Genomic DNA, 24,828 nt, shown 5'->3' on the forward strand with positions numbered 1-24,828 from the left:
AGGCGCCAACTTTGAAGCCTTGGCAATACCACTGGCAATGCTATACATTGTATATGTGAAAGTCAACCTCACCTAGTTTATAGACAGTAAATTCGCATTATCTGCGTGTCTGCTGTTTGTTTACAACTTTTGCTAGTCACTTTAGACTCTGACTCACATTGGTGTTTGTTTTTTTTAACACGTATGTCTATGAAACTGCTTCTATTTGCATAGCCCACAAAGCATTTCCGAACGGCATATTTATATATCTATATATACATACATATATGAATATATAAGTATATATTGTTTCCTGCCAAAAGTCATGTGTATTTTTAGCTTTGCCAGTTATGTATGCAGATCATGTACGGCCCAGGGGTCCAATAAACTTTTGCTCGTATTTGGAGAGCGCTTTTGGAGTAATTTTTTTTTATAGCGGAATGTGCGATGTTTGCCAAATTAAAAGGCCAAGATGAATCAGCCGGCAAAGTCGAGGCGGCGTCGGCACTGCTAATTGAATAAAAACGGTTTTGACTACCGCCGCTGTTGACAAAGCCCAAATAAAGCGCGTAAGACCAGTGGACGTTGGAGCCTCTTGAAGATGCTTAAATATGGAAATGACGAAATTTGATTGGATCAGAGAACGAATAACATTTTTTGGACTGATTTCAAATGAAAAACAAGCTTTAAATATTAATATTTCTTTAATTTAATATTTCTTTATATGTATTTATATATTTTATATTTTTTATGTATTGCTAACTAAACAATTTATACATTTGCAAATATCGCATACCAAAGTTTTTGATTAAGTCAAAAACAGCAGAGTCAAACTATTAATTATAGTATAAATTATGTTGTTGTTCATGATTGAGAGGAAAAATGAATGCAAATTGCTTCTCCTTAGATATATGCATAGAGAGGTATATACAGTTATAATAATAAATAAATTATGCCTGCCTATTGGGAACATTCACGCGACACAAGCAATCAAACATGCACACATACACTCGCACATACACTCGCTCACACAACCAAACACTCACTCACGCTCACTCATTCACTCACACAGTCAGACTATCTAGAGAACTACGAATACATTTTATGTAAAATCACGTTTTAGGCACAGGCCCCGCCCCTCCCCCCGTTTGCTCTTGGCACTGTTCCCGTTTTTGAGAGATATGTGGAGCTGCAGCGCTCCACTGTTGTTGTTATTGTGTTGTTGCAGTTAAACGGAGACAATGAATTCCTTGCCGGTCTTAAAGTCGACGCACTTGAACTGCGGACAGCATTTGGGGAAGCTCCAGTTGAGGTCGCTGGGCAGTTCCTCGCAGCCGGGCATCTCGATGTAGGGACAGGTCTCGATATTGATCTGACGCGCCTCAATGTCGCACGTCATGGCGGCACAGATGCCCTTCGGCTTGTACTCCTTGTCGGGCAGCATTGCGCGTCTGGTTAGCCGATCGTAGCATTTGCCGGGATGAGCTATAATAATAAGAAGAAGAATAATGAGAATCAGATAAAGCGGAAGTTGGGTGTGTGTGTGTGTGTGTGTGTGTGTGAGTAAGTCGTGCTTTATTACAAGGAAGTCGTAGCAACAGCTATGCAAAAACTATCTCTATATATTCTGGCTTACATATATATATATACATGGCTATAAATATATATGAGCTCTATATGATGCCTGAGAAGTTGCTTTTAAATTTTATTTTGGGCACAACACAATCGAAAGACTTAAGCGACGAACTTGCCAGTCACGAGCGACTCTCTCATTAAACTACACTCGCGCGGTACTTGCGAGCAAACAATTGACAGCCTCGCTTTTATTATTATTTATAACAATTGGCCGTCGGCTACAACCAACTTTGATTAATGATACTCCAGCACGTCCAATTGCCATTTTAGGTCGCGATCTTAAAGAGCTTCGCAGACTCATTTTGGATTGTTTTTTGTGTTTTTTTTTTCTTGCTCGATTTGCTGGATTTACGGGTCTGAAAGAAATTCGCTGTGAACTCATCGACTATTTTTATATCGTTAAACCGAAAGTCGAAAACCCGGTCAGCAGTTGGACGACCTTCATGAAAAGTAAGAAATAAAAAATAAGAGATCGCACTCAAATAAATCGAGATAAAAATATTTTTATCAAGACTTGGCGACATTTGTGTTACAAATCCGCATAGCTATGCAAATTAGCGCTTCAAATTTGTTAATAAATGATCAACAAAAACAACAACAACGAAGGCGACAGCAATTAAAAATCAGCACATTTCTTATGCTAATTTTTGGCAGACGCGAAAAAACCCAACGAAAAATTGTAGCAAAAGCAAAAGAAAGAAACATGAAAAAATAACAAAGTTTGTTGTTGCTAATTTGGCTGACTGTTTTGCGTTGTTTGTTATGATATCTTTGTATTTGTATGTTGACGTCAACGACAACAGCAAAACAAAAACAAATCAAAAAAAGATGAGGCAAAACAAATATAAGATACAAATAAAAATAGAGTTGAACAAGGCGCAAAAAAAAAAAAAAAAAAAAAAACACATTTAACACGACCTCCAAACAGTTACAATTAAAACAAAGAAAACAGCGCTACAAACTCGCTGTAACACAAACAAAAAATCAAACTTTGCTCAAACTGAACAATAAGTCAATCATTTATATAGCCAACTGCTTTTAGCTCGATTCGCTCTTTCTTTATTGTTGTTGGAAAAGGTCGTTTGTGACAACAACACAAGTATTTTTAATTAAAATTTTAATTATGCGCTTGCCAATGACGTATAATTCGCATTTTAAAAATTGCAATTAAGATTTTTTATCGAGTCGAAATTGTTTAACTTGCATTTAACCTCACAAAGAACCTGAGCTAATTAGGGCTTCTGTCTGTATTGGTCTCTAATGGGAGGTTTGGAGATGAGTACTAACCAGGATGAAGGAACGCGGGCTGCGTGTAGACAGCCGCTTCGGCAATGCAGGCGAGGCAGGCGATGAGCGCGAGTGCGATAAAAACTTTTTCCGCGTACATATTGAGTTTGGTTATCTGTGCTTGTATTTAGTTGAGTATTAAATGAATAATTTGTAGATTTCTATAGGTTTGCAATTGATTGTGCAATTGGTTTTCTTTCCACTTGGATTTATTTTTGTTCACAATGCGCGTAGAGCTTTGCACTGGGCACTTGTCAGTGAGCAACTGAAGCTACAGCGGCCAGTGACGCTCATATTTAAGCGAATTCGCAGACCTGCTTTTCGCTCTCCCTCTCTCGCTCGCTCACACTCTCTTGTGCGCAGGGGGCTCGCGAAGCACATGTTTTCTTTTTGATTGCGTTGTTTGCTTGCTTCGCTTTTTTCTTTTTTTATTATTTTTATTTTTTGATTTAGCTTTTTCGCCTCACATTTTTGCGTCTTGGGTTATTCCGAGCCTAACGCGCACCATAAATCTCTGCACTTTGCATACATACATACATATGTAGCTCTGCCTGTGCGTCTGTGTGTGTAGGTTACAGAGTATTCGCCTTGCCGGCAAAATGCTTTTTCTCTACTTAGCTCGAACAGTCTGCGTCCGCCATTCTTGTTTTTCTTCTATGGCTCGCCCACGCTTCGTCTCCATTGTTTTGCATTATTTGCAGTTTGTATAATTGATTGGTCGATCGCTCGAAATGGCAACGGCTCGCCGGTGGTTTTATCTAAATCCGTCTGGACGCAGTAGGCGGATTTAGCTGGTTTGGGGGCGTTTTGGAATGCTCGCAATCATTCTCGCAGTCTGCCGCTTTCCATTAATGGCAATCTGATCGTTTCGTAAATGAGTTTCTTATTGTTTAATCATCGCCAGCAGTTTGATTTGATATGTTTATTATTTTTATACATACATATGTATGTACATACATATGCATGTGAAAGCATACACATAGACATTGCTGAGGCTGCATTGTGCTCAAATACATACATATGTACTTACACATACATGAGTACAAGAGTGTGTTTTAATTGGTCCTGACAGGGGCTTGATGAACCCGCCTTGCAGTAGAGCCACCGTCTTCCAGCAGTGCTTATTATCCCATTCGACTGACGCCAAGTTGACGCCGTTGGCCGTCAGGGGGCGTATCGCTTAATGGAAACTAGTCGCCTGTTGTCTTCTGTTTTTTTTTTGTTCCTCTCTTTATTGCATACCAGAGTTTAAATACCTATTATCTGTGTCCGGCATTGCCCGTCTTTCTTGATGTATACTTAGTAAAGGCAAGCAGCTTCTTAAATCTTATACTACACACATCGCGCTTATCTGAAATTTCCGAATTGTCAACCAATTGGATTTTCCGACAGTTCTATTAGATCTAAGCCAATTGGGCGAACAGACTGTTCTATGCTTTATGCTTTTGTATTGGAAGCTTAGGCTAGAGAAGTGTTTCTGATGCGATTGTTTGGATGTTTCATTCTGTTTTGTTGCTTGGGGCTTCTCATTTGTTTGTATCTTTGGGGCTCTGAATACACGTTTAACCCGTTCCCAGGCCCGATACGCATGTCACACTTGCAACAAACAACAACTACGACAGGCGATTCCAGCAGCGACGACCGTGTGACGTCAATTTGTTGTGCTTGTGTTTGTTTGGTTGTGTTTGCCGTCGCCGTCGCCGTTGCTTTTTGACATTGCCTTGGCCCGGCGAATTCAGTTTGGCGGCGCACGCTGGAATTTATTAATTATGACCGGGTACAGCTCAGCTTTAGGCGAAGAGGTGTGAGGTGTGGGAGGGGCGAGTGGACGAGCGACGACTATGCTAAAAATTCCACTCGGAGCAGCCGTTTTATAGCTGATTTATTGTTGATTCGTATTAATGTTATTGCTCATTTTTGGACTACGTGCTCGCTCTGCCAATGTGGCATTGTAACTAAAAGAAAACAGAAAACAGAAAACAAACAAAACAAAACACAGCAAAAACAACAATGCGATAAAAAAAATACGAGAAATTAAATAAACACAAATTGATAAATATTTATAAAGTTGAGGTTTTTGTTTTGACGTGACGCATAATTAGTAACAAATTGTTTATTAAAACACAGTCTACGCCGCATACAGTAGCAAGTCTTTAGGTTCTCTTCACAGCCTTTCCCTCGCACCCCCTCCTTCCGCCCCCCTGCCCCATAGGCATCGTATCGTGTTTACTAAACGATTTGTGAACAATTAATTACTGATTAATTTCATCGGACGTGCGCTGAGTACAATGAGAAACAATCTATATATAATACATGTGTATATACATAAATATGTATGTGCATATATCCTAGAGTGATGAAAAGTATTTATAAATAGGCTGGCGTCCATAGATATGAGACCCACATCACTTCTGAATCGTCTGAGTGGAAATACGAAATGCGTTATATAAACAGTAAGAATTATTTAATATAATATTTTTTAAATAAAATAATATTTAAGAACATGGTATTTAGAAAATTTTAATACTTTGCCTTAGCTTTTGGATATACAGATGTGCATATAAGTATAGAAAGGCTGTGTGAATTACATATTGTCTGGAGAAGAATAGAGTTTAATGCTTTAGATTTCATGGAATTCGGTTATATCAATCACTTGGATCAAAAGTGTCAATTAGAGTATCTTATTTACTTGATCTATTTTCAATATTTTAGCGAAGAGAGAATATATTTATTTTCAGAAATGCTCAGCCTTCACTAGCGGTTTCTGTTCATATGAAGCCCTAAGATTTAAATTAAATTAGTAGCAGATGAGATGAGATGATTCTACAGATTTATGAATATATGCCATAGATTCAGTATTGGCAGTATGACAAATCGGAAGAATGTAGACTCTGCAGTTTTGGATATAGATTTGAAAGGTTGACCTACTCTCCAACAAGATTTAAAGTTTGCATAATTTAGCAAATTCGAGAAAAATAAAATTTAATTAGAACTAACCGCCGACTGCAATGTTCCCATCAGATTTGTCAGCCACATAAATTGAAATATCTTTTAATGGTATAGCTGTATATGATACGTTTATCTAGTCACCCATCCAATTCCAAATTAAAACAAATAAGTTGAAAGCTTTTAGCCAAAGATATTAAAATTGTATTTTGTTTTAATCTTTGTTGTTTCTTTTTCCTCTATTTTGGGCTGTTATATGAGGATCAACATTTTGTTTAGGTATTCCCCAGAATTGTTTGGGAACCGAGTGATAGGGAAAGAAATTTCTGTAGTCATTTCGTTGCAAACTTCATTAATAAATTTAACTTCAATTTGCATATTTATCGAAAAATCCCGAGCTACGAAATCCGCATACAAAAATCATGCGAGCAGAAGCTAAAAGTCTGGCGCCAAAGAAATTGACAATAATCCATCAACTAATTTTGAGTGGTTTTGTTTATCAGTCGCCGTTGCTAGGCTCTCGTCTGAGTCTCCAGTTCCACTTCCATCTCCATCTGGCCTCCATTGTCGTCTCAGTGCTAGGCTCCAGCCTCTGCCATGTGCTAATCGCTTGATGGAGCGCTGCGTGAAGTTTTTATTACACGTCGCCGACGTCGCTACCGTCCAGACCGGTCCGGTCTATAGACGTTTTTTTAAAATCTATTTCCCGGTCGAAATGTGAACGCAGCATTTTGACTCCGATTTGTGTCTAATTATGCAGGAATTTTTGACGCGAGCTCCGTCTCGGAGACGCCACGATAAATTCTGCGAATTCGACAATTTTTTTGTTTTGTTTTTATAGTTATTATTCCTATTTTCTGGCATAGTAATATCATAAATTCATTTCCAGTTGATATGTACGCAGTCGCATAGTATGTATGTATGTCATCAATAAAATATTTATGCCATCAAATCCAAGAAAAGTTCTTAATTTCTAGAAGCTTCACTGCAATCTGAACTAGTTCTGGTATAGTAGAGCTGAAAAACTATAAATGTGAAGTGGCATGAGAAAATAAACTTTCAGTTATCGAAAAATTTGAATTTTGAATTGCAAATTGCGATTTATAGCCCTACGATTTAGTTCATGTGTCTGTCGCAAGTGTTATCGAAAAATCTATCGAGCTACATCTATCGTAGTGAGCCTGAATTTAAAACTGAAACTCATACACAGATTCGAGAATTCAGGTCTAGCCCAAATCATACACATTTCAGTTTCATTGTAGGCGCTTAGTAACGTTTTATTTTCTAATTTTATAAAAATCGAAAAACGAAAAAAAATTTTATAATGTCTGATCAACCACTGAATACTATTATTAAGCAGCTGGTTCAGTGCTTAAAGAGAATTAACGAACCCGTTTCAGTGGATCACCTGGTCCATTTCACCAACATGCCTGACGCCGATCCAAAAGACTTTAAGGAAAAGATTCAAACGCTGCTAGGTATCGCAACGCGTCTGGGCCTCGTTGAGGAGTACAATAATCACTATTTTGCCAGAAGTCATGCAGAAGATATACTGCCAATGCTTAACAGTAAGACACAATCGAGGACCAACGATGCGCACTCGGAAGCTGTCCAATGCACTTGCCTCAGAAATTATGCCGGGAACAGTGCGATTGCATCTGATGAGAGCTGGGTGTCCATCGCGTCTAGCATAAGCCGTCGGTCATCGGGACACCCTGCGACAAGCCATGGGTCGTTGGCATCGCATCTGTCCTCTGAGGAAGAATTGAAGGACATTAAAAGCAGCCAGCCCTTGTTCATAGACGACGGCAACTGCGCCTCCACGTCTAGAGGGGAACAGCAAGGCTCTAATTTGAGCACACAGCAAAAGAAAAGCAAAAATGTCCAATAGATATGGATAGATATGGCATGGGATGTCATTTATGAATAGTCAATCATAAAATATTTAAAGGTCTTAAGGGCTTAGAACCACTTTGAGCATTTCGTAAGTGGGAATGGAGCACTTTTTCTCTGACCAAATTAGCCTAACACGGTCGATTTAATTTGTTAATTTTTTTCGCACACAGTGGCTAATGTCTGTATTCTCTCGTCTGTGTTCCGTCCCACGCGTTGCGTTTTAGTACCTGAACGCTCCACTGGCAAAAATCACTTAGCGGCTGACGAATTGGATGACAGACGCTTGGGATATTATTATAGACTAAATTAACTGTAAACTAATGAAAATTAAATTATATTTTAACCACGCGATATTGAGCCAATCAATTATTATTTCATCCAATTCTGTGCTCTGTTGTTTCTTTTTTGGCAAATAGCAGTCTCCGTTTGAATAATATATCTTGATTCGGGTTTAACCCAAGCGGCAGCAGAGCAGCATCCCATCCCGCTCGTACCGCTCGCCTTTTCACTAAGCATAGTGGAACTAGTCCGAAATGCCGGCGACTTTCTGACGCCACAGTGACGCCGTCGACTTTCACGATCCGGCTGGCTGGCGATTGAATTTAAAATGAATGACGTGGATAACCCAAAATACATACATATATGTATACAAGCCTAAGCCCCAATAAAATCTCTGCATAAAGAAATACAAATACAATTTTAATTGGTCAGATTTGTCAACTAAACGGAGCTCGACAAAGGCAAGGCTACGGCCGGAGAACCCAGATTTGTGCAGATCGAAGCAGACGAGCCTTAGGAATTCCCATCTTTTTTCATTTTTGCTTTGTTTTCAAATTCCATTTTATTTGCTGTGATATGATAAAATTTGCATGCCAAATTCGAATGCACGACGTAGTTTGTTTTGATTTCTAGTTTGTTTATGGTGTCTAAACCATCTATTCATACATACATAAAGATAAATTGAAAACTGAAGTTAAGACATCAGCATAAAAATAAACAAAAATTTGTAATCATATTTCGTTAGGCAGGCCAAAAATTGGGAGCACTACATTCATGTCGATTTCCCGATTCATCTGAAGGGTCTTCAAAAACTCATTGATGTGTAGGACGTCATCGAATGGCTTCAGAAACTTGAAACTCTTGGTCAAATTCAGGAACGGGCGGAACCTGGTAATAATATTATTGATGATACGAGCGTATATCTGCAATGGAGGAAATGATCAAATATTAGGATATGACCGTTAGGTATTCAGTTGCTGGCTGACTACATACTTCCAGGAAAAAAATCGGTTGACTATAGTTGTTGTAGGCCTCTCCGAGCTCCTGGATACGCCAGAAGATTTCACTTTTGGAACTGCAGACCTCCAGAAAGTGCTCCTCATGGTGCTTTTTGGCTATAGCCTTAATCAAACGCACTGTGTTTCTAGCCTTATCTTTCTGAGCAGGCTTCAGCATCTGCCAGTATGGGGTGACCTTGGAGAATATTGAAATCTCATCCTGTATGAAGGCACTGCAGATTATCCAGTAGCGAGCACCCTCCACATTGTCGGCCACACTGTTGGGCAGCGGAGTCTCGTACATCAGAAATTTGAAGACGGGCACAAAATCAAATGTCATTATAATCGGATCCTGCTCGTCTGCATTCACTTGGTCCGCCTTGATGTTGTACGCAAAGATCTGATTTTCCATCTTGCGCATGTGCCAGGACAATTTATAGACTCTGCCGGAGCACTCAATTGTCTTCGTCTCTTCGAGTATGTTCTTCACGTGCTTGCTGAGCAGAACGTGGAAACATTCAGCCGAGACAAATCCGTCTTCTACAAGAACGTGCTTCTCCTTGCACTTGAGACGCAGCAAGCTTTTGCGATTATTAACATAAAAAATTGGCTTCATTTTCAGTGGCATTTTGAAGGGCAGAAAGTAATTGAAGTCGGGCATTGAATCAATAGCATTGCCTTTCATAAATGTCACTGCAACAGATTTCACTTATGTAACTTATTTTGCTGATGTTATACTACACGTGCACCCCATACCTGTGCTTCCCAGTTCGGCGAAAATGTTGCTGAAAAATGTGGATTTATTCTTTGAAGCCGCGTCCAGCGCATCTACAATATACTTCACATCGCTGATGCAGGTCTGGTAATCCAGCTCCGAAAAGCTGATCTTTTCAATGACTTTCTCAATAGCAGTCTCGAAAATCATTATGCTGCGTTAACAAAAGACTTAAAAACGGTTTTTCGCCGAAAAAAGTACACTTGGAAAGAAGGACGGGAAATCGATTGCGCTTTCTTATCGGCCGAGCTACCAGATCTATAGACAGCCGCACTCACACATACTCATTTTGCACACATGGATTGCAATTTTAATGTTTATCATGCAAGAGCAACTATAGAGCAGCTAAACAACTCTATTCAAAGGCCTTCGATTAGTTTTAACAAAATGAACTTTATCAGCATATATATTGAATAATATTAGACAATATTTTCTTATTTTTAAAATGTATAGCATATAAATAGTAAAGCATATTGATTTTGTTTACTGATTTATAATGTATTACTTCTTTGAGTTAGATTGCCCTTAATTTTTATTGGTAATATCATTTCACTATATTCAAGAGGGAAAAACCGTTGAGTTTTTATTTAAATTTCCCGCTGCATGTTTCATTCATACGTTGTGTAGCAGTGTGTAAAATGATAAATATCGATGAATAAAATCATTGCACACAGTGTCGTGCTATCGATTATATCGTATAACTGGAATAACTAATCGCATAACTGTCCGACCACTGTAATTTTCCGCGAATACGGCATGTTTGTTGCGTGATATTGTATTTATTTATTTTTTTTTATAATCTAAAGAGCCGTCACCAAAGAATTGCAACAGGTGCAATTGCTGCTGTGGCTATGGCTGAGGTCAAGGACTGGCGGCCGTTTGTTTATGGCGGTCTAGCATCCATAACCGCCGAATTCGGTAAGTATGATATGCTGTGGCTATGCTACAAACAGAGACAACAACTATTGGTGTAAACAAACATTGGTCTCATGCTCACGCACATGTCTATTTTTATGCAGGCACGTTTCCCATTGACACCACAAAGACCCGTCTTCAAATTCAAGGGCAGAAAATCGACCACAGCTTCTCGCAGTTGCGATACCGTGGCATGACCGATGCGTTTGTCAAAATATCAAGGGAGGAGGGACTGCGCGCATTATATTCTGGGTGAGATTTACTGCACTCACAATTGCCAAATGCATTTAAGTGACCCAATAACGTGCAAATTGTGCACTTAATGATGTGTATTTGCATGTGTGTGTGTGTGTGTGTGAGCGTAGTGATAACGACTGTCTAGCTGTATACTGAACTAAAAATAAAACGTCTCGTGTTATAATCCATCAAGTGTACATCACACGAAACTTTGGCCCTGGCCACTTGATAAGCATAGCAGTAACCCCTTAGACTTTGTTTTCTATGGTGTATATGTATATATGATTTTGCGATAGCTAGAGATATCAGCTAAGCTAAAGAGGTATATTGTCTTGCAGCATTTGGCCCGCAGTGCTGAGGCAAGCCACATATGGCACTATCAAATTCGGCAGTTATTATACCCTCAAGAAGCTGGCTAACGAACGTGGTTTGCTGACTAATAGCGACGGAAGTGAACGTGTTTGGAGCAACATTATTTGTGCGGCGTCCGCCGGCGCTATCTCATCTGCTATAGCGAATCCTACCGATGTGCTCAAGGTGCGCATGCAGGTGCACGGCAAGGGCACCGACGCACTGGGTCTTTTCGGGTGCTTCCAGGAGATCTACAAATATGAGGGCGTGCGTGGACTGTGGCGTGGGGTGGGGCCCACGGCACAGCGGGCAGTGGTCATTGCATCTGTTGAGCTGCCCGTCTATGACTTTTGCAAGCTGCAGCTAATGAGCGCCTTTGGTGATCACGTCGCTAATCATTTTATGTAAGTGTGATTGAAATTAGATAAACAAATTAACAACTCTCATTTTGTATGCACAGTTCGAGCTTTATTGCTAGCTTGGGCAGCGCCGTTGCCTCGACGCCAATAGACGTTATTCGGGTAAGTTTGAAAACCATACAGTTCCAAAGAAGGTCATTTAGATATCCCCTTGCTTCACAGACACGCCTCATGAATCAAAGGCACGTGACAATGCTGAGTGGTGGCATAGCTACTGCAGCTGCCCCAACACCGAAACTGTACAATGGAAGTCTGGACTGTGCTGTGCAGACGATTCGAAACGAAGGACTTTTCGCTTTATACAAGGGCTTCATACCCACTTGGGTGCGAATGGGTCCTTGGAACATTATCTTTTTCATCACGTACGAGCAATTGAAGAAATATTAGCATCTCGTCGCAGGTCAAGAGACATTAAGTACAAGATGTATTTAGCATTGAAACCAAAAACATCATTTTTATAATAGGCAAACAATTGAAATGAAATCAATCCAGGGAGTAGTCACTTAAGTGCCTGTTGCATCACGACTATCTAATAGCCGAAAAGGACCTCCAAGCTTATATAGGATAAAAGCCACAAAAATTTGCATGATTATTTATACGAAGATGCGCATTTAAAGTATTTGCAATTTGAAATCAGCTTTTGTTAAAGCTATATGCATCCTCTAGTCCCTAAAATGCTTTTCTATATCTTGCATTTCCTGTACTCAACTCAATATCAATCCAAGTAAATCAATATTTGAATAGCATTTGGTTGAATGCATTTAGGAACTTATTATTCTAAACTTTAGAAAGTAAATGTGACAAAATTAGTTAAATTAAGCTATTGATTTGGTCGATAGTAAAAAGTTTAGTTGAAATCGTATTAAAAATATGTACATTTAGTGATATAAAGATATATATAGCATATTCGTGAGATCCAGCAACGATATATGAACACTAAAAGCTTAAAAATATGCAGATTAACGGAAATCTCATAAGAAGTAATATATTTCAATGAATTCGCTGTAAAACAAAATGTTGAACTAATTGATCAAAAACTATAATTACATGTATTTATGTAATATAAGTAAAAGAACTATAGAAAACTTTATACTGTTAGTGACTTGTATATGGAAATGTAATTTATAATTTGTCGACCAGCTTTTTAATATATAGAATGCTGTGTGGTTTTTGCGGTAATAAATAAATAAGTTGAAATAAAGTGTGCAGATCTTATGAGCATTTCAAAATATTTTAAGAAAACTCATATATATTTCCTCATTATATACATGAATTTGTATATTTATATTTACCTAGACAGATGAACAATTGTAAATTTAAACTGGGTAATATCACTAACCAGTTAGTGGTTATATCGTTTGTGATTATGTGAATGTTCATTAATGATAATTTCATTTAAAAAACAAATTACGTCATTTCATGAGATCTGATTAAGTGAAATGCAAAATAGAATAAGATAAAATTTAATTGTAAGCAAAAAGCTGATCAAATAAAGTCCAAAAGAGAAACTTGTTGCTGTTTTATAGTGTTTTTTTGTGTGACTCATTTGCGATATTTATCAGCATGTTATCGACTATCGCAATACTTTGATTTGCATTGCCTATCGCAGTTTTGCCGCCATTAGATAAGCTAACGGGTTTTCAGTGGGGATGCATCACATTTAAGCATTTAGTTTACATTTTTAGTTTGAGAAAATAAAACTAGTTTTTGTGTTACATCAAAAATGGATTTCTTGACTGCTTTATCGACTGGCGCTAGTGTAGATGTGAGTTGATATCACTACGCTTACAAAATGATTAAGGTATCTGTTTTTCAGTATGCTACATCGGAGTACATGTTCGCCTTCATGCAGGCTGTAGCCAACGATCCAAAGAATTGGCTAAACAAAGTGTCGCATAATTTTGTCGGTCAATGCTTCAGAGCGTTGGGCCTAAAGTTCAACGTCAGCGTCGAGGCATTCCAGCACACCTATGATCATCCGTACAGTGCGGACAACCTAAATTACATTTTTAATGCCGTCCCCTTTGTACTGAAGAACATGGAATTATTTTTCAACCAACTGCCAATATCGTTGGTAGATTGTGAACGCTCACTTTCGCAGGATAGATCCAGTTCGCAGTTGGTCGGAGAGTTCTATGACATAACAAATCCTGTTCTATGTTACTTGCGTGTGGTGCAAGTTTGGGCTTTGGTGGTTCGCAGTATAACTGGAAAATTGCAGCAGAAGGATATCATACGATATCTATGCGAGCCCCTCGCCAGAATGTCCTTCTACATACTGCAAGGCCTGCTGAAGCTGCTGCCCGACTATGGGCAAAAGTACGAACTGCTTGAAGAGAATTGCCTATGCCTCACGGTGCTAGTACGCTACGGTATATTGTAAGTTTGATGGCTGCCTGTGAGATCAATTGTTTCTAATAGCAATATTCTAAAAGCTTCAAGGAAGCGTGCCAATTTATACTGCCGTCTATGATGGGTCTGTTTAAGGAACACTTTCAGCTCTTCTTTGGGTCAAAGAAATCGGCTGTTAACTTTGTCTATTGGGTATTTTGTTGTGAGGTGAAATTCCATTCCATATATTTAAACATATATCAAAGTGAAACTGGTCAACCGTATTTCCCCATTGCAGATGTCAAACAAGGACACATACATTCAGACTTACCAATTTTTGGAATCGATGCTTGATTATTTCGCTGAGGGAAAACAATGTGACGCCTCGGGCAATCTTATTTTGCGATTGCTTACCAATGAACTGATCACGGACAAGTTTCTGGCAGTTCAATTTGAAATGCTCAAAGTGAAAAACGAAAATCCTTTGTTGTTAGCAACGCTTCGCTATTTGGAGACACTGCAGAGGTAAGAACACAGGATTAATCCTGATTTGCCCACAAACACACACTAATTCACTTTAATGTTTAGACACTTGGTCAACACAGACGTATTCTCACGTCGCTTTCTGGAGCAACTTTTGCTGGTTTTGCTTGAAGTACCAAATGCTACACTTTCGGTATGCACAGCGGCAGCCGAGCTTTATGTGACATTGGCTACCCGCCAATATTCCAAGCAGGACATATTTGTGCACATACTGGAAACTTTTGTAAAATCTCAGAGTATTGCAGGAAAGTTTTCGAGCCATGATCAGTTCATGGCGCTTATAAAGAACTATCTGCTAAAGCTGATGGACTTCTTTCCAGCTCTGCAGTACTTTAAGTATTATATGAAAGTGCTTAATGATGAAAATGTGCGTGAAGAGCTCCTTCTTTTGACTGCACATGCCACATGCGCACTGTTCGAGCATCACACAGAGCAATATAACGAAATGGAATTTTCAAGGCATCAGGTGCACACCCTGCTGCATCACTGGCCAAAGCTTGTGACGGACTCTGCGCAGAATATGGAGATTCGTGCCATAATGTACGGCATTTACAGCACGGTGGACTTTACTGCTCTGATAGAACATAAATCGAGAGTAAGTGGTTTGGATAATGACTGCATTCGAAATAATTAATTTTGTATTTGCTTGAAAAGCTGATCGCATTGGAGAAACACTGCCTAAACATATTCCTGAACGATGATACGCTTAGCGAGGCTGAGTTCGCAATCGTTTTTACAAAATTAAGTCAGTCGATAAAAGTCACAGGAAATGAGCAAATGCTGGTAACTGCGGCGCTAACTTTGCAAGACAGATACGCAGAGATAACCATCGAAATGATGGGTCACCAACTGGAGAACCCTCAAGAAGAGCTGCTGCAAAAGTATGGCACTTGCGTACGCTGTCTTTATTCTATGATCAAAGAGAAGAAGCTGCGAGGCCATCAGGTGTGCGATATGTACGAAACACTAGCTAGCCAGATGTTGCGTGAAAATGTTGCCAATGAGCATTTAGGTATGTTAATATATGGATAATTTATGTATTTATTATATTGTAGTACATTCGCAAATCGTTGCAGCTCTTTATGGCTACGAGTGCTTGGCTTTGATGCTCATACTGCTGCATTGTGAAAGTGATGATCTGGAGGATGCGCACGAGCACGTAGCGAGGTCCACGCAGCTGGCTGAAATGTTGCGCGACGACTGTGTTCGCAAGTTGTCCAAGTTGCCGCAGAGTCTGCCACGGGCGAAGTCTCTGTTCTGTGCCATTGTCGAGCTGCACTTGGGATTGTCAAATAATCTGACTTTGAATGCGCTCACCTATGATACTTTGTCGGCGGGCCTCGCGGATGTGACGCTCGCACTGAACACACGCAGTGATACGCTAGCTTTGAGCTACGTTCAGGAGATGTACTTACTATTCCGCCAACTACATGAAAATGAGCTAATTGTTTTGCCAACATATCGCGTATGGAAGCTTTTATTGCAGTACAAAATTGTAAGAGTATATATCGAATCCAACAAAATCGTGTAAATTTAACAAATTGATCTTTTGCAGAGCAAAACATCGCCTGATTCTATAACCAGAGAGTTGGAACAGCTTATATTAGTGCTTATAAAGAGACATATTGTTACATATGCTCATAACCTGACTGTCATCCAGTTGCACATTAACAATGCGTCTCGCAAAAATAAACGCTTCACAACTGCTCTGACTGCCCACATGCGTCTTGTGGAGGCTAATTCTAGTGCAAAGGACGCGTGGTTGCTCAGGTTACACGTATTCAATGCCTCTCTGGAGCTATTAGTGAATAGATTGGCTGCGCTACGTACAGAATCCGGAGACACACGGTCACGCAATAATCTTTTCCCTTTGCGTCACTTACTAGCGCTGGTGAATACATTGCGCCTTGAGGAGGTCCACTTTATGAATATGTAGGTCATTCAAACAATCCTTTCATCATATGCTTAATTCAATTTTGTTTTCGCATAGTGCTCGATTGCTAGAAGGCTTGCAGGCAAATGCTGTGACTGATGTTGATAAAAGAGAACTTGATAAGTTTATAACGCAAATTAGCGCGTACAGACACGCTTGTGAGGATGGCGTTGCTAGGATCCGCTTAAAACTTCAACCTCCGGGTCCTTTGACCTTCTGGCAGGCAAAAGCATTCAATTACCCAGTGGATGCTGCAAAGCGATTAAATTTTTCGGCGCAGGAACTAATTGATGACAGACACAATTAATATAATAAATAATATTCATACATACATATATAATATTCATTATATTTACTTGGATTCATAATTAATAAAACATAAAATATTATTATATTGAATAATTATGAAGACCATTAGATCCCAGTAATTCTTTTAGATAAATTCGTTTAATATACCAAGTTCGTATTAAAAGTGAAATATTTCATCAGTTCTGTTGAGAACGTAAAGTTGTGTTAATTTGCAAAATGACTTAATGAAACGACTAAGATACGTTATGCGTTATGCTATGAATATAAACTCTACATTGTAGAGCTGCAGGTGTTACAGAAGCGCAGAAAGTTGAAAAACAACATTCGTTTCAACTCAATTTAACATTTTGACAATTTTATCAAGCAAAAAATGCAATGTAAAGTGAATTACTTAGATTCCTTTCCGATATATTTCAATCTAACAATACAAAATTTCTGAAAAGAATTGCTAAAAGAATTTCTCGACACTTAAATACTAAGGCTCGTTTCCCTTCGCTTTGTTCTCATTTAATGATTATACATTTTGACTACTAAATCAGACAAAAGAAATGTAATTAAGACCCCTTTGGTTGTCTTTATCATATATTTCAATACGGGCTCGTTCAGTCGGTAGAAAGAAATTATAATATTAACAAGCATTTGTTTTTGTACTTTTAGTGAGATGAGAAGAAGGATGTCTTCTAATGCTGAGGCTTGCTTAGCTAGCTCCGCCACAAAAGATGCAGTCCATGAAAAGGATTGCTTGGAGTGCAAGTCTTTGGTGGTTTGGCGGCGACCATTGAAAACTCTGCAGTACAGCATCCAAGAGCTGTTCGGAATGTTGATTGACCTTGGATCGCGCCTCTTGAACCGCCGTTTCTTGGGAAGCCTGCTGGCCCTGATGATTATCTACGAATTGCCAGGACCGCATGCATCCTATATGGAGATGGGACGTCAAAATCTCGGCTTTATCGTTTACTGGATGGGCCTGGGCCTGTTGTCCTCGGTGGGCTTTGGCACTGGGCTGCACACATTTCTGTTGTATCTGGGACCGCATCTGGCTGCCGTTACTCTGGCCGCCTACGAATGCCACTCACTGGACTTTCCGGTGCCGCCGTATCCGGATCAGAAGATATGTCCAAAGGAGCCATACATACGCGAAATGCCGAACATCTGGCAGATCTTGTCAAAGGTGCGCACCGAGACAATGTTCTGGGGCGTGGGCACAGCCCTGGGTGAGCTGCCGCCTTACTTCATGGCCAGGGCGGCGCGTCTCTCCGGCAAGTCTCTGCTGCAGGAGGAGAGTCAGCCGGAGCAGTCGAAGCGTCTGACTTTATTTGGCAAGAGCAAGCTCCTGGTGGAGCGCGTGGTGCTGCGCATCGGGTTCTTTGGCATTCTGCTGTGTGCCAGCGTGCCGAATCCGCTCTTTGATCTAGCTGGAGTGGCCTGCGGCCATTTCCTCGTGCCCTTCTGGAAGTTCTTTGTGGCCACGCTGATCGGGAAGGCGGTGTTCAAGTCCAACATACAGCAGCTGATAGTGATTGTGGCATTCAGCGACGATCTGATTGGGGTTCTGGTCAAGGCCCTCGGCCAGGTGCCCTTCATTGGCTCCAAAATCCAGGCACCCCTCCACAACCTGTTGACCTCCACCAAGCAGCGCATGCACCTCAAGATGAGCGATGATAAGCAAGAGAGCGACGCCGCGTACACTGGGTTAGGTATAGTGGCGCATGTCTTCCAGCTGGTGGCCCTCTTCATTGTGGTCTACTTTGCGGTCTCGGTGCTGAACGCCCTGGCCCAGAAGCGTTGCAAGCGACTGCAGCTGGAGAAGATAGAGAAGGACGAGCTTGCCCAGAAAGCTGAGAGAGACGAGAAAGATGATCCCCCAGAGACGACATACAGAGGTTTGCCTAAAATTGTGGAGGAGACTATTGAGGAAATCAATGCCTAACACAATCACAAATATACACATCTGGAGAGCCTTTCACATATCCTGAATATACATATGTTATATATCATGAAGATCAAATTGGCATTTATTGTATGGACGGACGCTGGAACTGGAATCGGATTCAAATAAAACATGCAATTGAAATTTGTTGTATTGTTTATTTCATTATCATTCGTTCTGTTTTGAATTTGGATTTCTATTGTTCTTGAAATGTAATTCAATGCCATCATATTTTAATATCCATTGTACATGTACATTCAACAGCGATTTAACACAAAGCCAAGCACTTTACTTATTTATATTATTTGAGTTTCATTTAGGTTACGATTTTCTCTGGTGCATACAAAATATGATATTCGATCTCAACTCATTTCCTATGCACATGACTGACTGACAGACCGTATATAGATACGCATATATGTATGTATGTATGTATGCATAGCGCAAGTCTATAATGAATTGTGATATCCGGCGTATTCAGCGGATTCCGATATAAAAACCATACTTACAATAAGTACTTTCAAATGGTACTATCTTTTGGTATAAAAACCCATATGCACACACTCCTACACACTCCTACGCCTACGCCTACGACTGACTACATCTAAATTGCGTCTAACATATTCATTCCACTACAATTTTCTTATATGCATGACCTTATCGTATAATACCCTATTTAGTTGCGCTCGCGGATCAGTTGGATAGATCTTAGTCGAACTGGTCGTGGTTAGTTCGGTTCTCATCTCCTTAACACAAATACACCAAATTTTAAAAATTAAAGGTAATACGACATAAAGGTATACGACATATGATGTACGATGTACGATATTCAATATTCGATAAATCAAATGTGATATACGATATGAGGTGGTAGATATATATTTGGTGTACCATACACGATCTACCATTTACGATATACGATATAGACTGTCCGATACCATATATACGATATGCCATATGCATATATCATATACGATATACGACACTCAATGAGAGTGTTTCGAGCAATCAATATTACAGTTTTGATAGTATAAATGCAACTCAAAGATATTAGAAATCATTTTGAGGAAATGTATAATTGATCTGTATAATCCTTCTGTTGTTAGGTATGCCAGATAAAACAGTACTTATTGGGAGTTTTTTTATTAGAGTTTAATAGCTAAGTACATACATACATTTTCATACATACATACATGCAAACAGACGTAAAGTTTAACTCTTTGTGGCAAAGTCTTTTTAATAGAGAGATAAAGACAGAGAGAGACAGAAAGAGATAGATAGATAGAATGTGTGAGAAAGAGAGTTTAGAAAATATATTTAACACATTTTGAACATTTACAAATTGTAAAAAAATGGGAAAAGTTCACAAACATTTTAAATTATTTATTGATTTTCTTATTTGTTGTTTATTTTTTGTTATTTCATTTGGGGAATTGTTATTGGGTACTCTATTGCGAGCATCTTTCGTGTTTAATCCACCCTTGTAATCATAATTCTCTTTAGTTCTCATTAAGCAGTTACGATCTCCCGTGGATAGATATTATTAGTATTCGCACAATTTTCGCTAATTGGATTAAATTGTATTTTGTTGTTTTTTTTTTGTTTTTTGGTTTTTTTTTTTTTTTTTTGTATATTTTAGCTACATTCATATACGACACAATCGTTACAGATATCTCATTCGGGCATAATTTTCTTAATTTCTGTTTCGTTTTTTTTTTTTTTTTTTTGTAGTAATTTATATTCCTGTATTGCATAAATTAGTTTCTGCATATAAAACAATTTTACGATTAATGTTGTCCTTTGTTTAATAATTTAGATTAATTTGTTGTTACTTTAAGTATTTGTTTCTCTTTAAGTTATATTTTGGAATTATTTCTTGGTTTCTTTTCTAAAATTTGACGCCTAATACAATTTCATTAATAATTTTGGTTAAAAATTCATGTTATCATAATATCATCTTTCTATAATTCACGATAAATATTTGTATGAAGTGGCTTGTTTGTTTTTCTTTCGTCCTTTATAATATACCTATATTATTTTTCAAATAGAAAACTAGAAAGGGAGTACAAAGCATCCGAAAAGTTTTTGGAATGATTCAAAGCAAAAGAATAGGAAATATGAAAATCAAGAATCAAATTTTTCTTATGTAATCTCAAGAGAAGACAAATTCATATTTATCGTACATACATATACTATATATTATATGGTTATAGGTTCTTCTAGGTTTCTGGAACATATGTGTGTATTATTCATTATTTTGCAGCTATTTTTTTTTACAAACGCCTAGACAATTTCGGATATTATCTACTTTTACTTTCCTGTGTGTGTAGGTACGTTTATTTTTATAATAAAAAATTAATTAAAATGAATATTTCCTTCTTGTTTATTTTTATTTATTTTTTTCTCTCTCAGTTAGTAAGGGAAATAAAGATTCAACTGTTCTATGGAAGTATTTTGAAAGACGAATCGTAAGCAGCTGGCTCTTTGTAATTGTTTAAACATTTGTATTTGTTAATTTTTTATTGTTATTATTATTCAACTTTAATATGTACTTTAAAAAATATTAACGGCGGGAAGTACTACAATCGTAACTTGAAGCATTTGATTTAGTAAGTTTTGCTTTTATTCCATTCATTCTTGAGTTTATTTAATCCATTTTTGTGTTAGTTAATATAATCGTATTTGTTCGACTTGTAGCAAAATGTAATTTGTTTTTGTTTTTCTTTGCATTATCTTTTTTCGTTTTTACATTAAGTTGATTGTAGAAAAATGTATGCGGACTCTCTTGCTTTCAGTATTCGCGACCTCAAAATGTATTTAAATGTTTCATCAAAAAGAGCAAAATTGTGTTTTGTATTGTCCTTTAATGTCTCAAAAATTTGTCATTTAGCATTTGGTTGTGGTTCCTTCGAATCGAATGGAATAATGAATTCTATTTGATGTGGATTTGATGACGAGCATATATTCTCATATTCTTGATTTTCATATTTTCATCTCAGTTGTTAATATATGCTTCAGGCTATAGACAATGACAATGAACTATGCAAATTGAGTTTCTGAAGTTTATTTTAGTTTTCCATTTTTTTTTCTTCTTTTTTTTTTTAGTTTTCGTATTAATATTGTCTACTACTTATGTACATCCCTTGTTCATGTTGTTGTTGTTGTGTCCATATTATTAATATTTAGAATTCGTCGTCTCTATTAAAATCATATATATATATATATGTATGTATATATCATTCGCATGTTAGTTGAAAGTTAGACCAGCTAATCCTCTTCATATTGAGCTTCAATACTTTCAACAGCTACGGGGAAGCTGATTTAAAAGTTTTGCTTTAAATGCCATCGATTGTTTTATTCATTGCTGATGCTTACTCACGGTTCGGTTGGAATTATCATCGAGAACTAATCATAAAAATAATAGTGACAAACGAATGGAATACTCTTTTAAGAAATGCCAACAATTATGTTACATAGCTGTAATTAAGGAATTGCCAAGGACTCGACGCATTGGGGAAGCTGAAGGCTTCCTTCCTGCTCCGACTACACATCCGATTTGCGGTTTATCTCTAACATATGTTCTAAAATATTCGTTATCTCTAGTTGATGCCATTTGCTTGGTTTGGTTTGGTTTATTTTCGTTATCGGGACTTTTAGCTATTTGTATTAAATTGTAAATTAATTTAAATTAATTTCATATATGTGTAATCATATTTATATATAAGCTATGTACAGTTGCATTGGATATCCGACAAGATTGTGCCTCGTTGAAGGCACAAATTGCCCAATGCTTTCGAGATTCTGTCTGGGTACGAGTAGATCTCTTAAATATACACCCTGCGCGGTGATGTCCACATTGTTGTTGTTGTTGTTAAGTATAGTCAAACAGTCCTGAAATAGTATTCAGAAGTAAGGGAGATTAAAATCGAAATATAGACTTTGAATTTGACAGGGATTTGGGGTTCGATTACGCACTTCATTTAATGCTCTGCAAATATCCATGAAATCACTTAATTAAGTGCAGATTATTGTGCTCAAGTCAATTATGTTTTGTTGGTTTTGTTTTCGCGTCTTTCACTTTCACAGCTCCTCAGTTCGGATTGTCCTAAACGAACCACTCGTCCTTTTGAGCGGCGCCGACAGCGGCGTTGGCATTCGGATGATTGCCAGCAACGGCGATGTTCGTCTGGCTGAGTCCGGTTGAGTTTTGCGAAAGATCTTGACCTAATTGACGGAATTTGCCAAGCACCAAATGGGACGGACTTTGGTGGCCATCTTCAAGTAGCTGTGTGGAATGCGGTGGTACCCGTATGGTCCCGCAGGGTGATGCCAGTTTCCCGACGCCGGTGGCAGCTGGGTGTGCTCCCTCGTCAGGGTGCCGCCGATGCCCATGCCCATGCCTACGCCGTGGTAGTGCAAATGCTTCGACGATCCATTCGTCTCGGCATTGTGATGCACTGCAATTGGATAAGGGATATAATAAAGCAGGCTAGGCCAGGTAGAGGCACCTCCACTTACGTTGCAGGGCGGTGTTCTGGTTGGCGGCATTCTCGTCCTGGCGTCGGCACACGCAGATCGCGATGGCCACGATGAGCGCGCTGAGGACCAGCAGCACTCCGACCACAATCAGCACGAACCAGGTCATGTCCACGCCAAAGACGGTGCTCGTCGTCTCATCTGCAAGGGAATTGGTGGAATAAGCCTTAAATTTGATTTTCAACTGGGGCTGGTCACTCACTCTGGCAGAGGTTCTGCACGGACTCGTCGGAGTTGTCGCCGCAGTGGTTGACGCCATCGCACAACAGATCCGGATTTATGCAGAATTCGCGTGTGGCGCACGTGAAGTCCTTGCACGTATGCTCTGCGAATCGCAAATTGCAAATGGTGAAAACTCACAAATTGTTAATAACTAATCAGCAGTCAAAGTGACTCGCTCGCCCACTTACTGGGATCCTTCACCGACGTTATCACCAACTTGAAACCGTTCGCATCCGTTCCCCAGCCATCGGTCACGTACTTCAGCGTTACGAAGTTCGTGCGCGTCAATATCGCGTTCACAGTGTTCTTTGTGTTCCGACAGGAGATGTCAATCTGCAAATGAAATTCACATGAATAATTTCTTCTTGACTGCTAGACAGACGAAAGGCAGACAATCAATAGCTGGAAACAGCGCTACAAGTCGATTTGATTCAATTCTGCGTACCATTTATTAGGGAAATGATTCCCATCAATGTTGAAATCTCGCATCACATGTTCAACGCTGGACCAACTATTAAATTGGCCTCGCCCAATTGGAGATAGTGGGATCCCTGCAAAGCTTTGGCTGAACCCTGCAAATGGGGCACAGCTGAAGGCTTGTTAGCGACGTCCACAAAGGGAAATGGCAACGCTGACGCGTGAAGTCTCATCATTGCCATGGCGTAAGCCACGCCCAACTAAGCACCTTGAGGTGGCATCAGTTGCCAGGGCTTAGTCCACCCGCCCCGCGTCTCCCATTCTGCTATCTCTGCCCTGAGCTTGCGGTTAGTTACGCATATTTAGGTCACATGCGGTGTATGTATGCAGCTTAGAATTCCTGGATGCCTGAAGGACTATGTCAACTGTTGGCTTGTAGTATCAAATGCTTGTACAAAACAAGCTTCGGTTCTTTAAATGCTCTAATATTATATAACCAATATTAATATGTATGTCTCCCTTTCATCTACTGTGATTCTCCTCCACAACTTCACCAGCTCGCCTTGCTAATTCTACTGAACTACAACCCCAACGAGCAGCTCTATTTATACAGCTCGGTGGTCTTTGAACAGCTTGAATGCCTATAACACCCACACATTTATGCACAGCTCCAATGCTCTTCTCTTACAGATATGCCTGACTGTCTTGTCCACTCTCGCTGCAGATCCACACATACGAGCAGGCACATACATACAAATGCGCTCGTTCTCAACAGGCGCTCAATTTTGGCTTGCCTCATTACATCCGAATACGAGCATACACGAACGCATAACAAAATAAACTCAAAAAGCTCAAAGCTCAAAGCTCAAAGTTCACATTCGCTGTGCTCT

General features: G+C 39.1%; 7 protein-coding genes across 7 annotated transcripts in view; 4 read left to right on the plus strand and 3 right to left on the minus strand.

Annotated features, from left to right (window-relative positions):
* Positions 1-1,196: 1,196 nt before the first annotated feature.
* Positions 1,197-3,186, minus strand: LOC108651886 (uncharacterized). Its single transcript, XM_018101815.3, has 2 exons — positions 2,902-3,186; positions 1,197-1,464 (listed from the first exon to the last, which is right to left on the minus strand). The coding sequence occupies exons 1-2, from the start codon at positions 2,999-3,001 to the stop codon at positions 1,208-1,210; spliced, it is 357 nt and encodes a 118-aa protein (XP_017957304.1). The 5' UTR covers positions 3,002-3,186; the 3' UTR covers positions 1,197-1,207.
* A 3,901-nt stretch (positions 3,187-7,087) lies between these two features.
* LOC108650671 (uncharacterized) lies at positions 7,088-8,094 on the plus strand. The gene is made up of 2 exons (XM_089259515.1): positions 7,088-7,831; positions 7,914-8,094. The coding sequence occupies exon 1, from the start codon at positions 7,172-7,174 to the stop codon at positions 7,736-7,738; it is 567 nt and encodes a 188-aa protein (XP_089115641.1). The 5' UTR covers positions 7,088-7,171; the 3' UTR covers positions 7,739-7,831; positions 7,914-8,094.
* A 327-nt stretch (positions 8,095-8,421) lies between these two features.
* On the minus strand, positions 8,422-10,084 carry LOC108650603 (cyclic GMP-AMP synthase-like receptor). Its single transcript, XM_018099789.3, has 3 exons — positions 9,777-10,084; positions 9,016-9,713; positions 8,422-8,945 (listed from the first exon to the last, which is right to left on the minus strand). The coding sequence occupies exons 1-3, from the start codon at positions 9,943-9,945 to the stop codon at positions 8,754-8,756; spliced, it is 1,059 nt and encodes a 352-aa protein (XP_017955278.1). The 5' UTR covers positions 9,946-10,084; the 3' UTR covers positions 8,422-8,753.
* A 419-nt stretch (positions 10,085-10,503) lies between these two features.
* On the plus strand, positions 10,504-12,734 carry Bmcp (uncoupling protein Bmcp mitochondrial). The gene is made up of 5 exons (XM_018102670.3): positions 10,504-10,713; positions 10,815-10,962; positions 11,286-11,702; positions 11,759-11,819; positions 11,880-12,734. The coding sequence occupies exons 1-5, from the start codon at positions 10,647-10,649 to the stop codon at positions 12,102-12,104; spliced, it is 918 nt and encodes a 305-aa protein (XP_017958159.1). The 5' UTR covers positions 10,504-10,646; the 3' UTR covers positions 12,105-12,734.
* Positions 12,735-13,308: 574 nt separating this feature from the next.
* Positions 13,309-16,857, plus strand: sunn (sisters unbound). Its single transcript, XM_089259773.1, has 9 exons — positions 13,309-13,482; positions 13,534-14,096; positions 14,153-14,276; positions 14,347-14,573; positions 14,637-15,186; positions 15,246-15,603; positions 15,668-16,086; positions 16,147-16,523; positions 16,582-16,857. The coding sequence occupies exons 1-9, from the start codon at positions 13,441-13,443 to the stop codon at positions 16,829-16,831; spliced, it is 2,910 nt and encodes a 969-aa protein (XP_089115899.1). The 5' UTR covers positions 13,309-13,440; the 3' UTR covers positions 16,832-16,857.
* Positions 16,858-17,315: 458 nt separating this feature from the next.
* On the plus strand, positions 17,316-19,058 carry LOC108652584 (vacuole membrane protein 1). The gene has a single exon (XM_018102798.3). It carries the CDS (start codon positions 17,495-17,497, stop codon positions 18,761-18,763), a length of 1,269 nt encoding a protein of 422 aa, XP_017958287.1. The 5' UTR covers positions 17,316-17,494; the 3' UTR covers positions 18,764-19,058.
* Positions 19,059-20,341: 1,283 nt separating this feature from the next.
* loaf (low-density lipoprotein receptor domain containing lost and found) overlaps positions 20,342-24,828 on the minus strand; it is a 39,922-nt gene continuing 35,435 nt past the window's right edge. The window contains exons 4-8 of the mRNA XM_018102478.3: positions 23,710-23,854; positions 23,502-23,624; positions 23,282-23,440; positions 22,739-23,220; positions 20,342-22,654 (exon numbers count right to left, since the gene is read on the minus strand). Of these exons, the coding sequence (XP_017957967.1) occupies positions 22,988-23,220; positions 23,282-23,440; positions 23,502-23,624; positions 23,710-23,854 (660 nt within the window). The 3' untranslated portion in view covers positions 20,342-22,654; positions 22,739-22,987. The remainder of the gene's footprint in view (positions 22,655-22,738; positions 23,221-23,281; positions 23,441-23,501; positions 23,625-23,709; positions 23,855-24,828) is intronic.

Source organism: Drosophila navojoa, chromosome 4 (assembly GCF_054131105.1).
Source record: "Drosophila navojoa isolate 15081-1374.11 chromosome 4, UAZ_NAV_1.0, whole genome shotgun sequence".
NCBI classification, from domain to species: domain Eukaryota; kingdom Metazoa; phylum Arthropoda; class Insecta; order Diptera; family Drosophilidae; genus Drosophila; species Drosophila navojoa.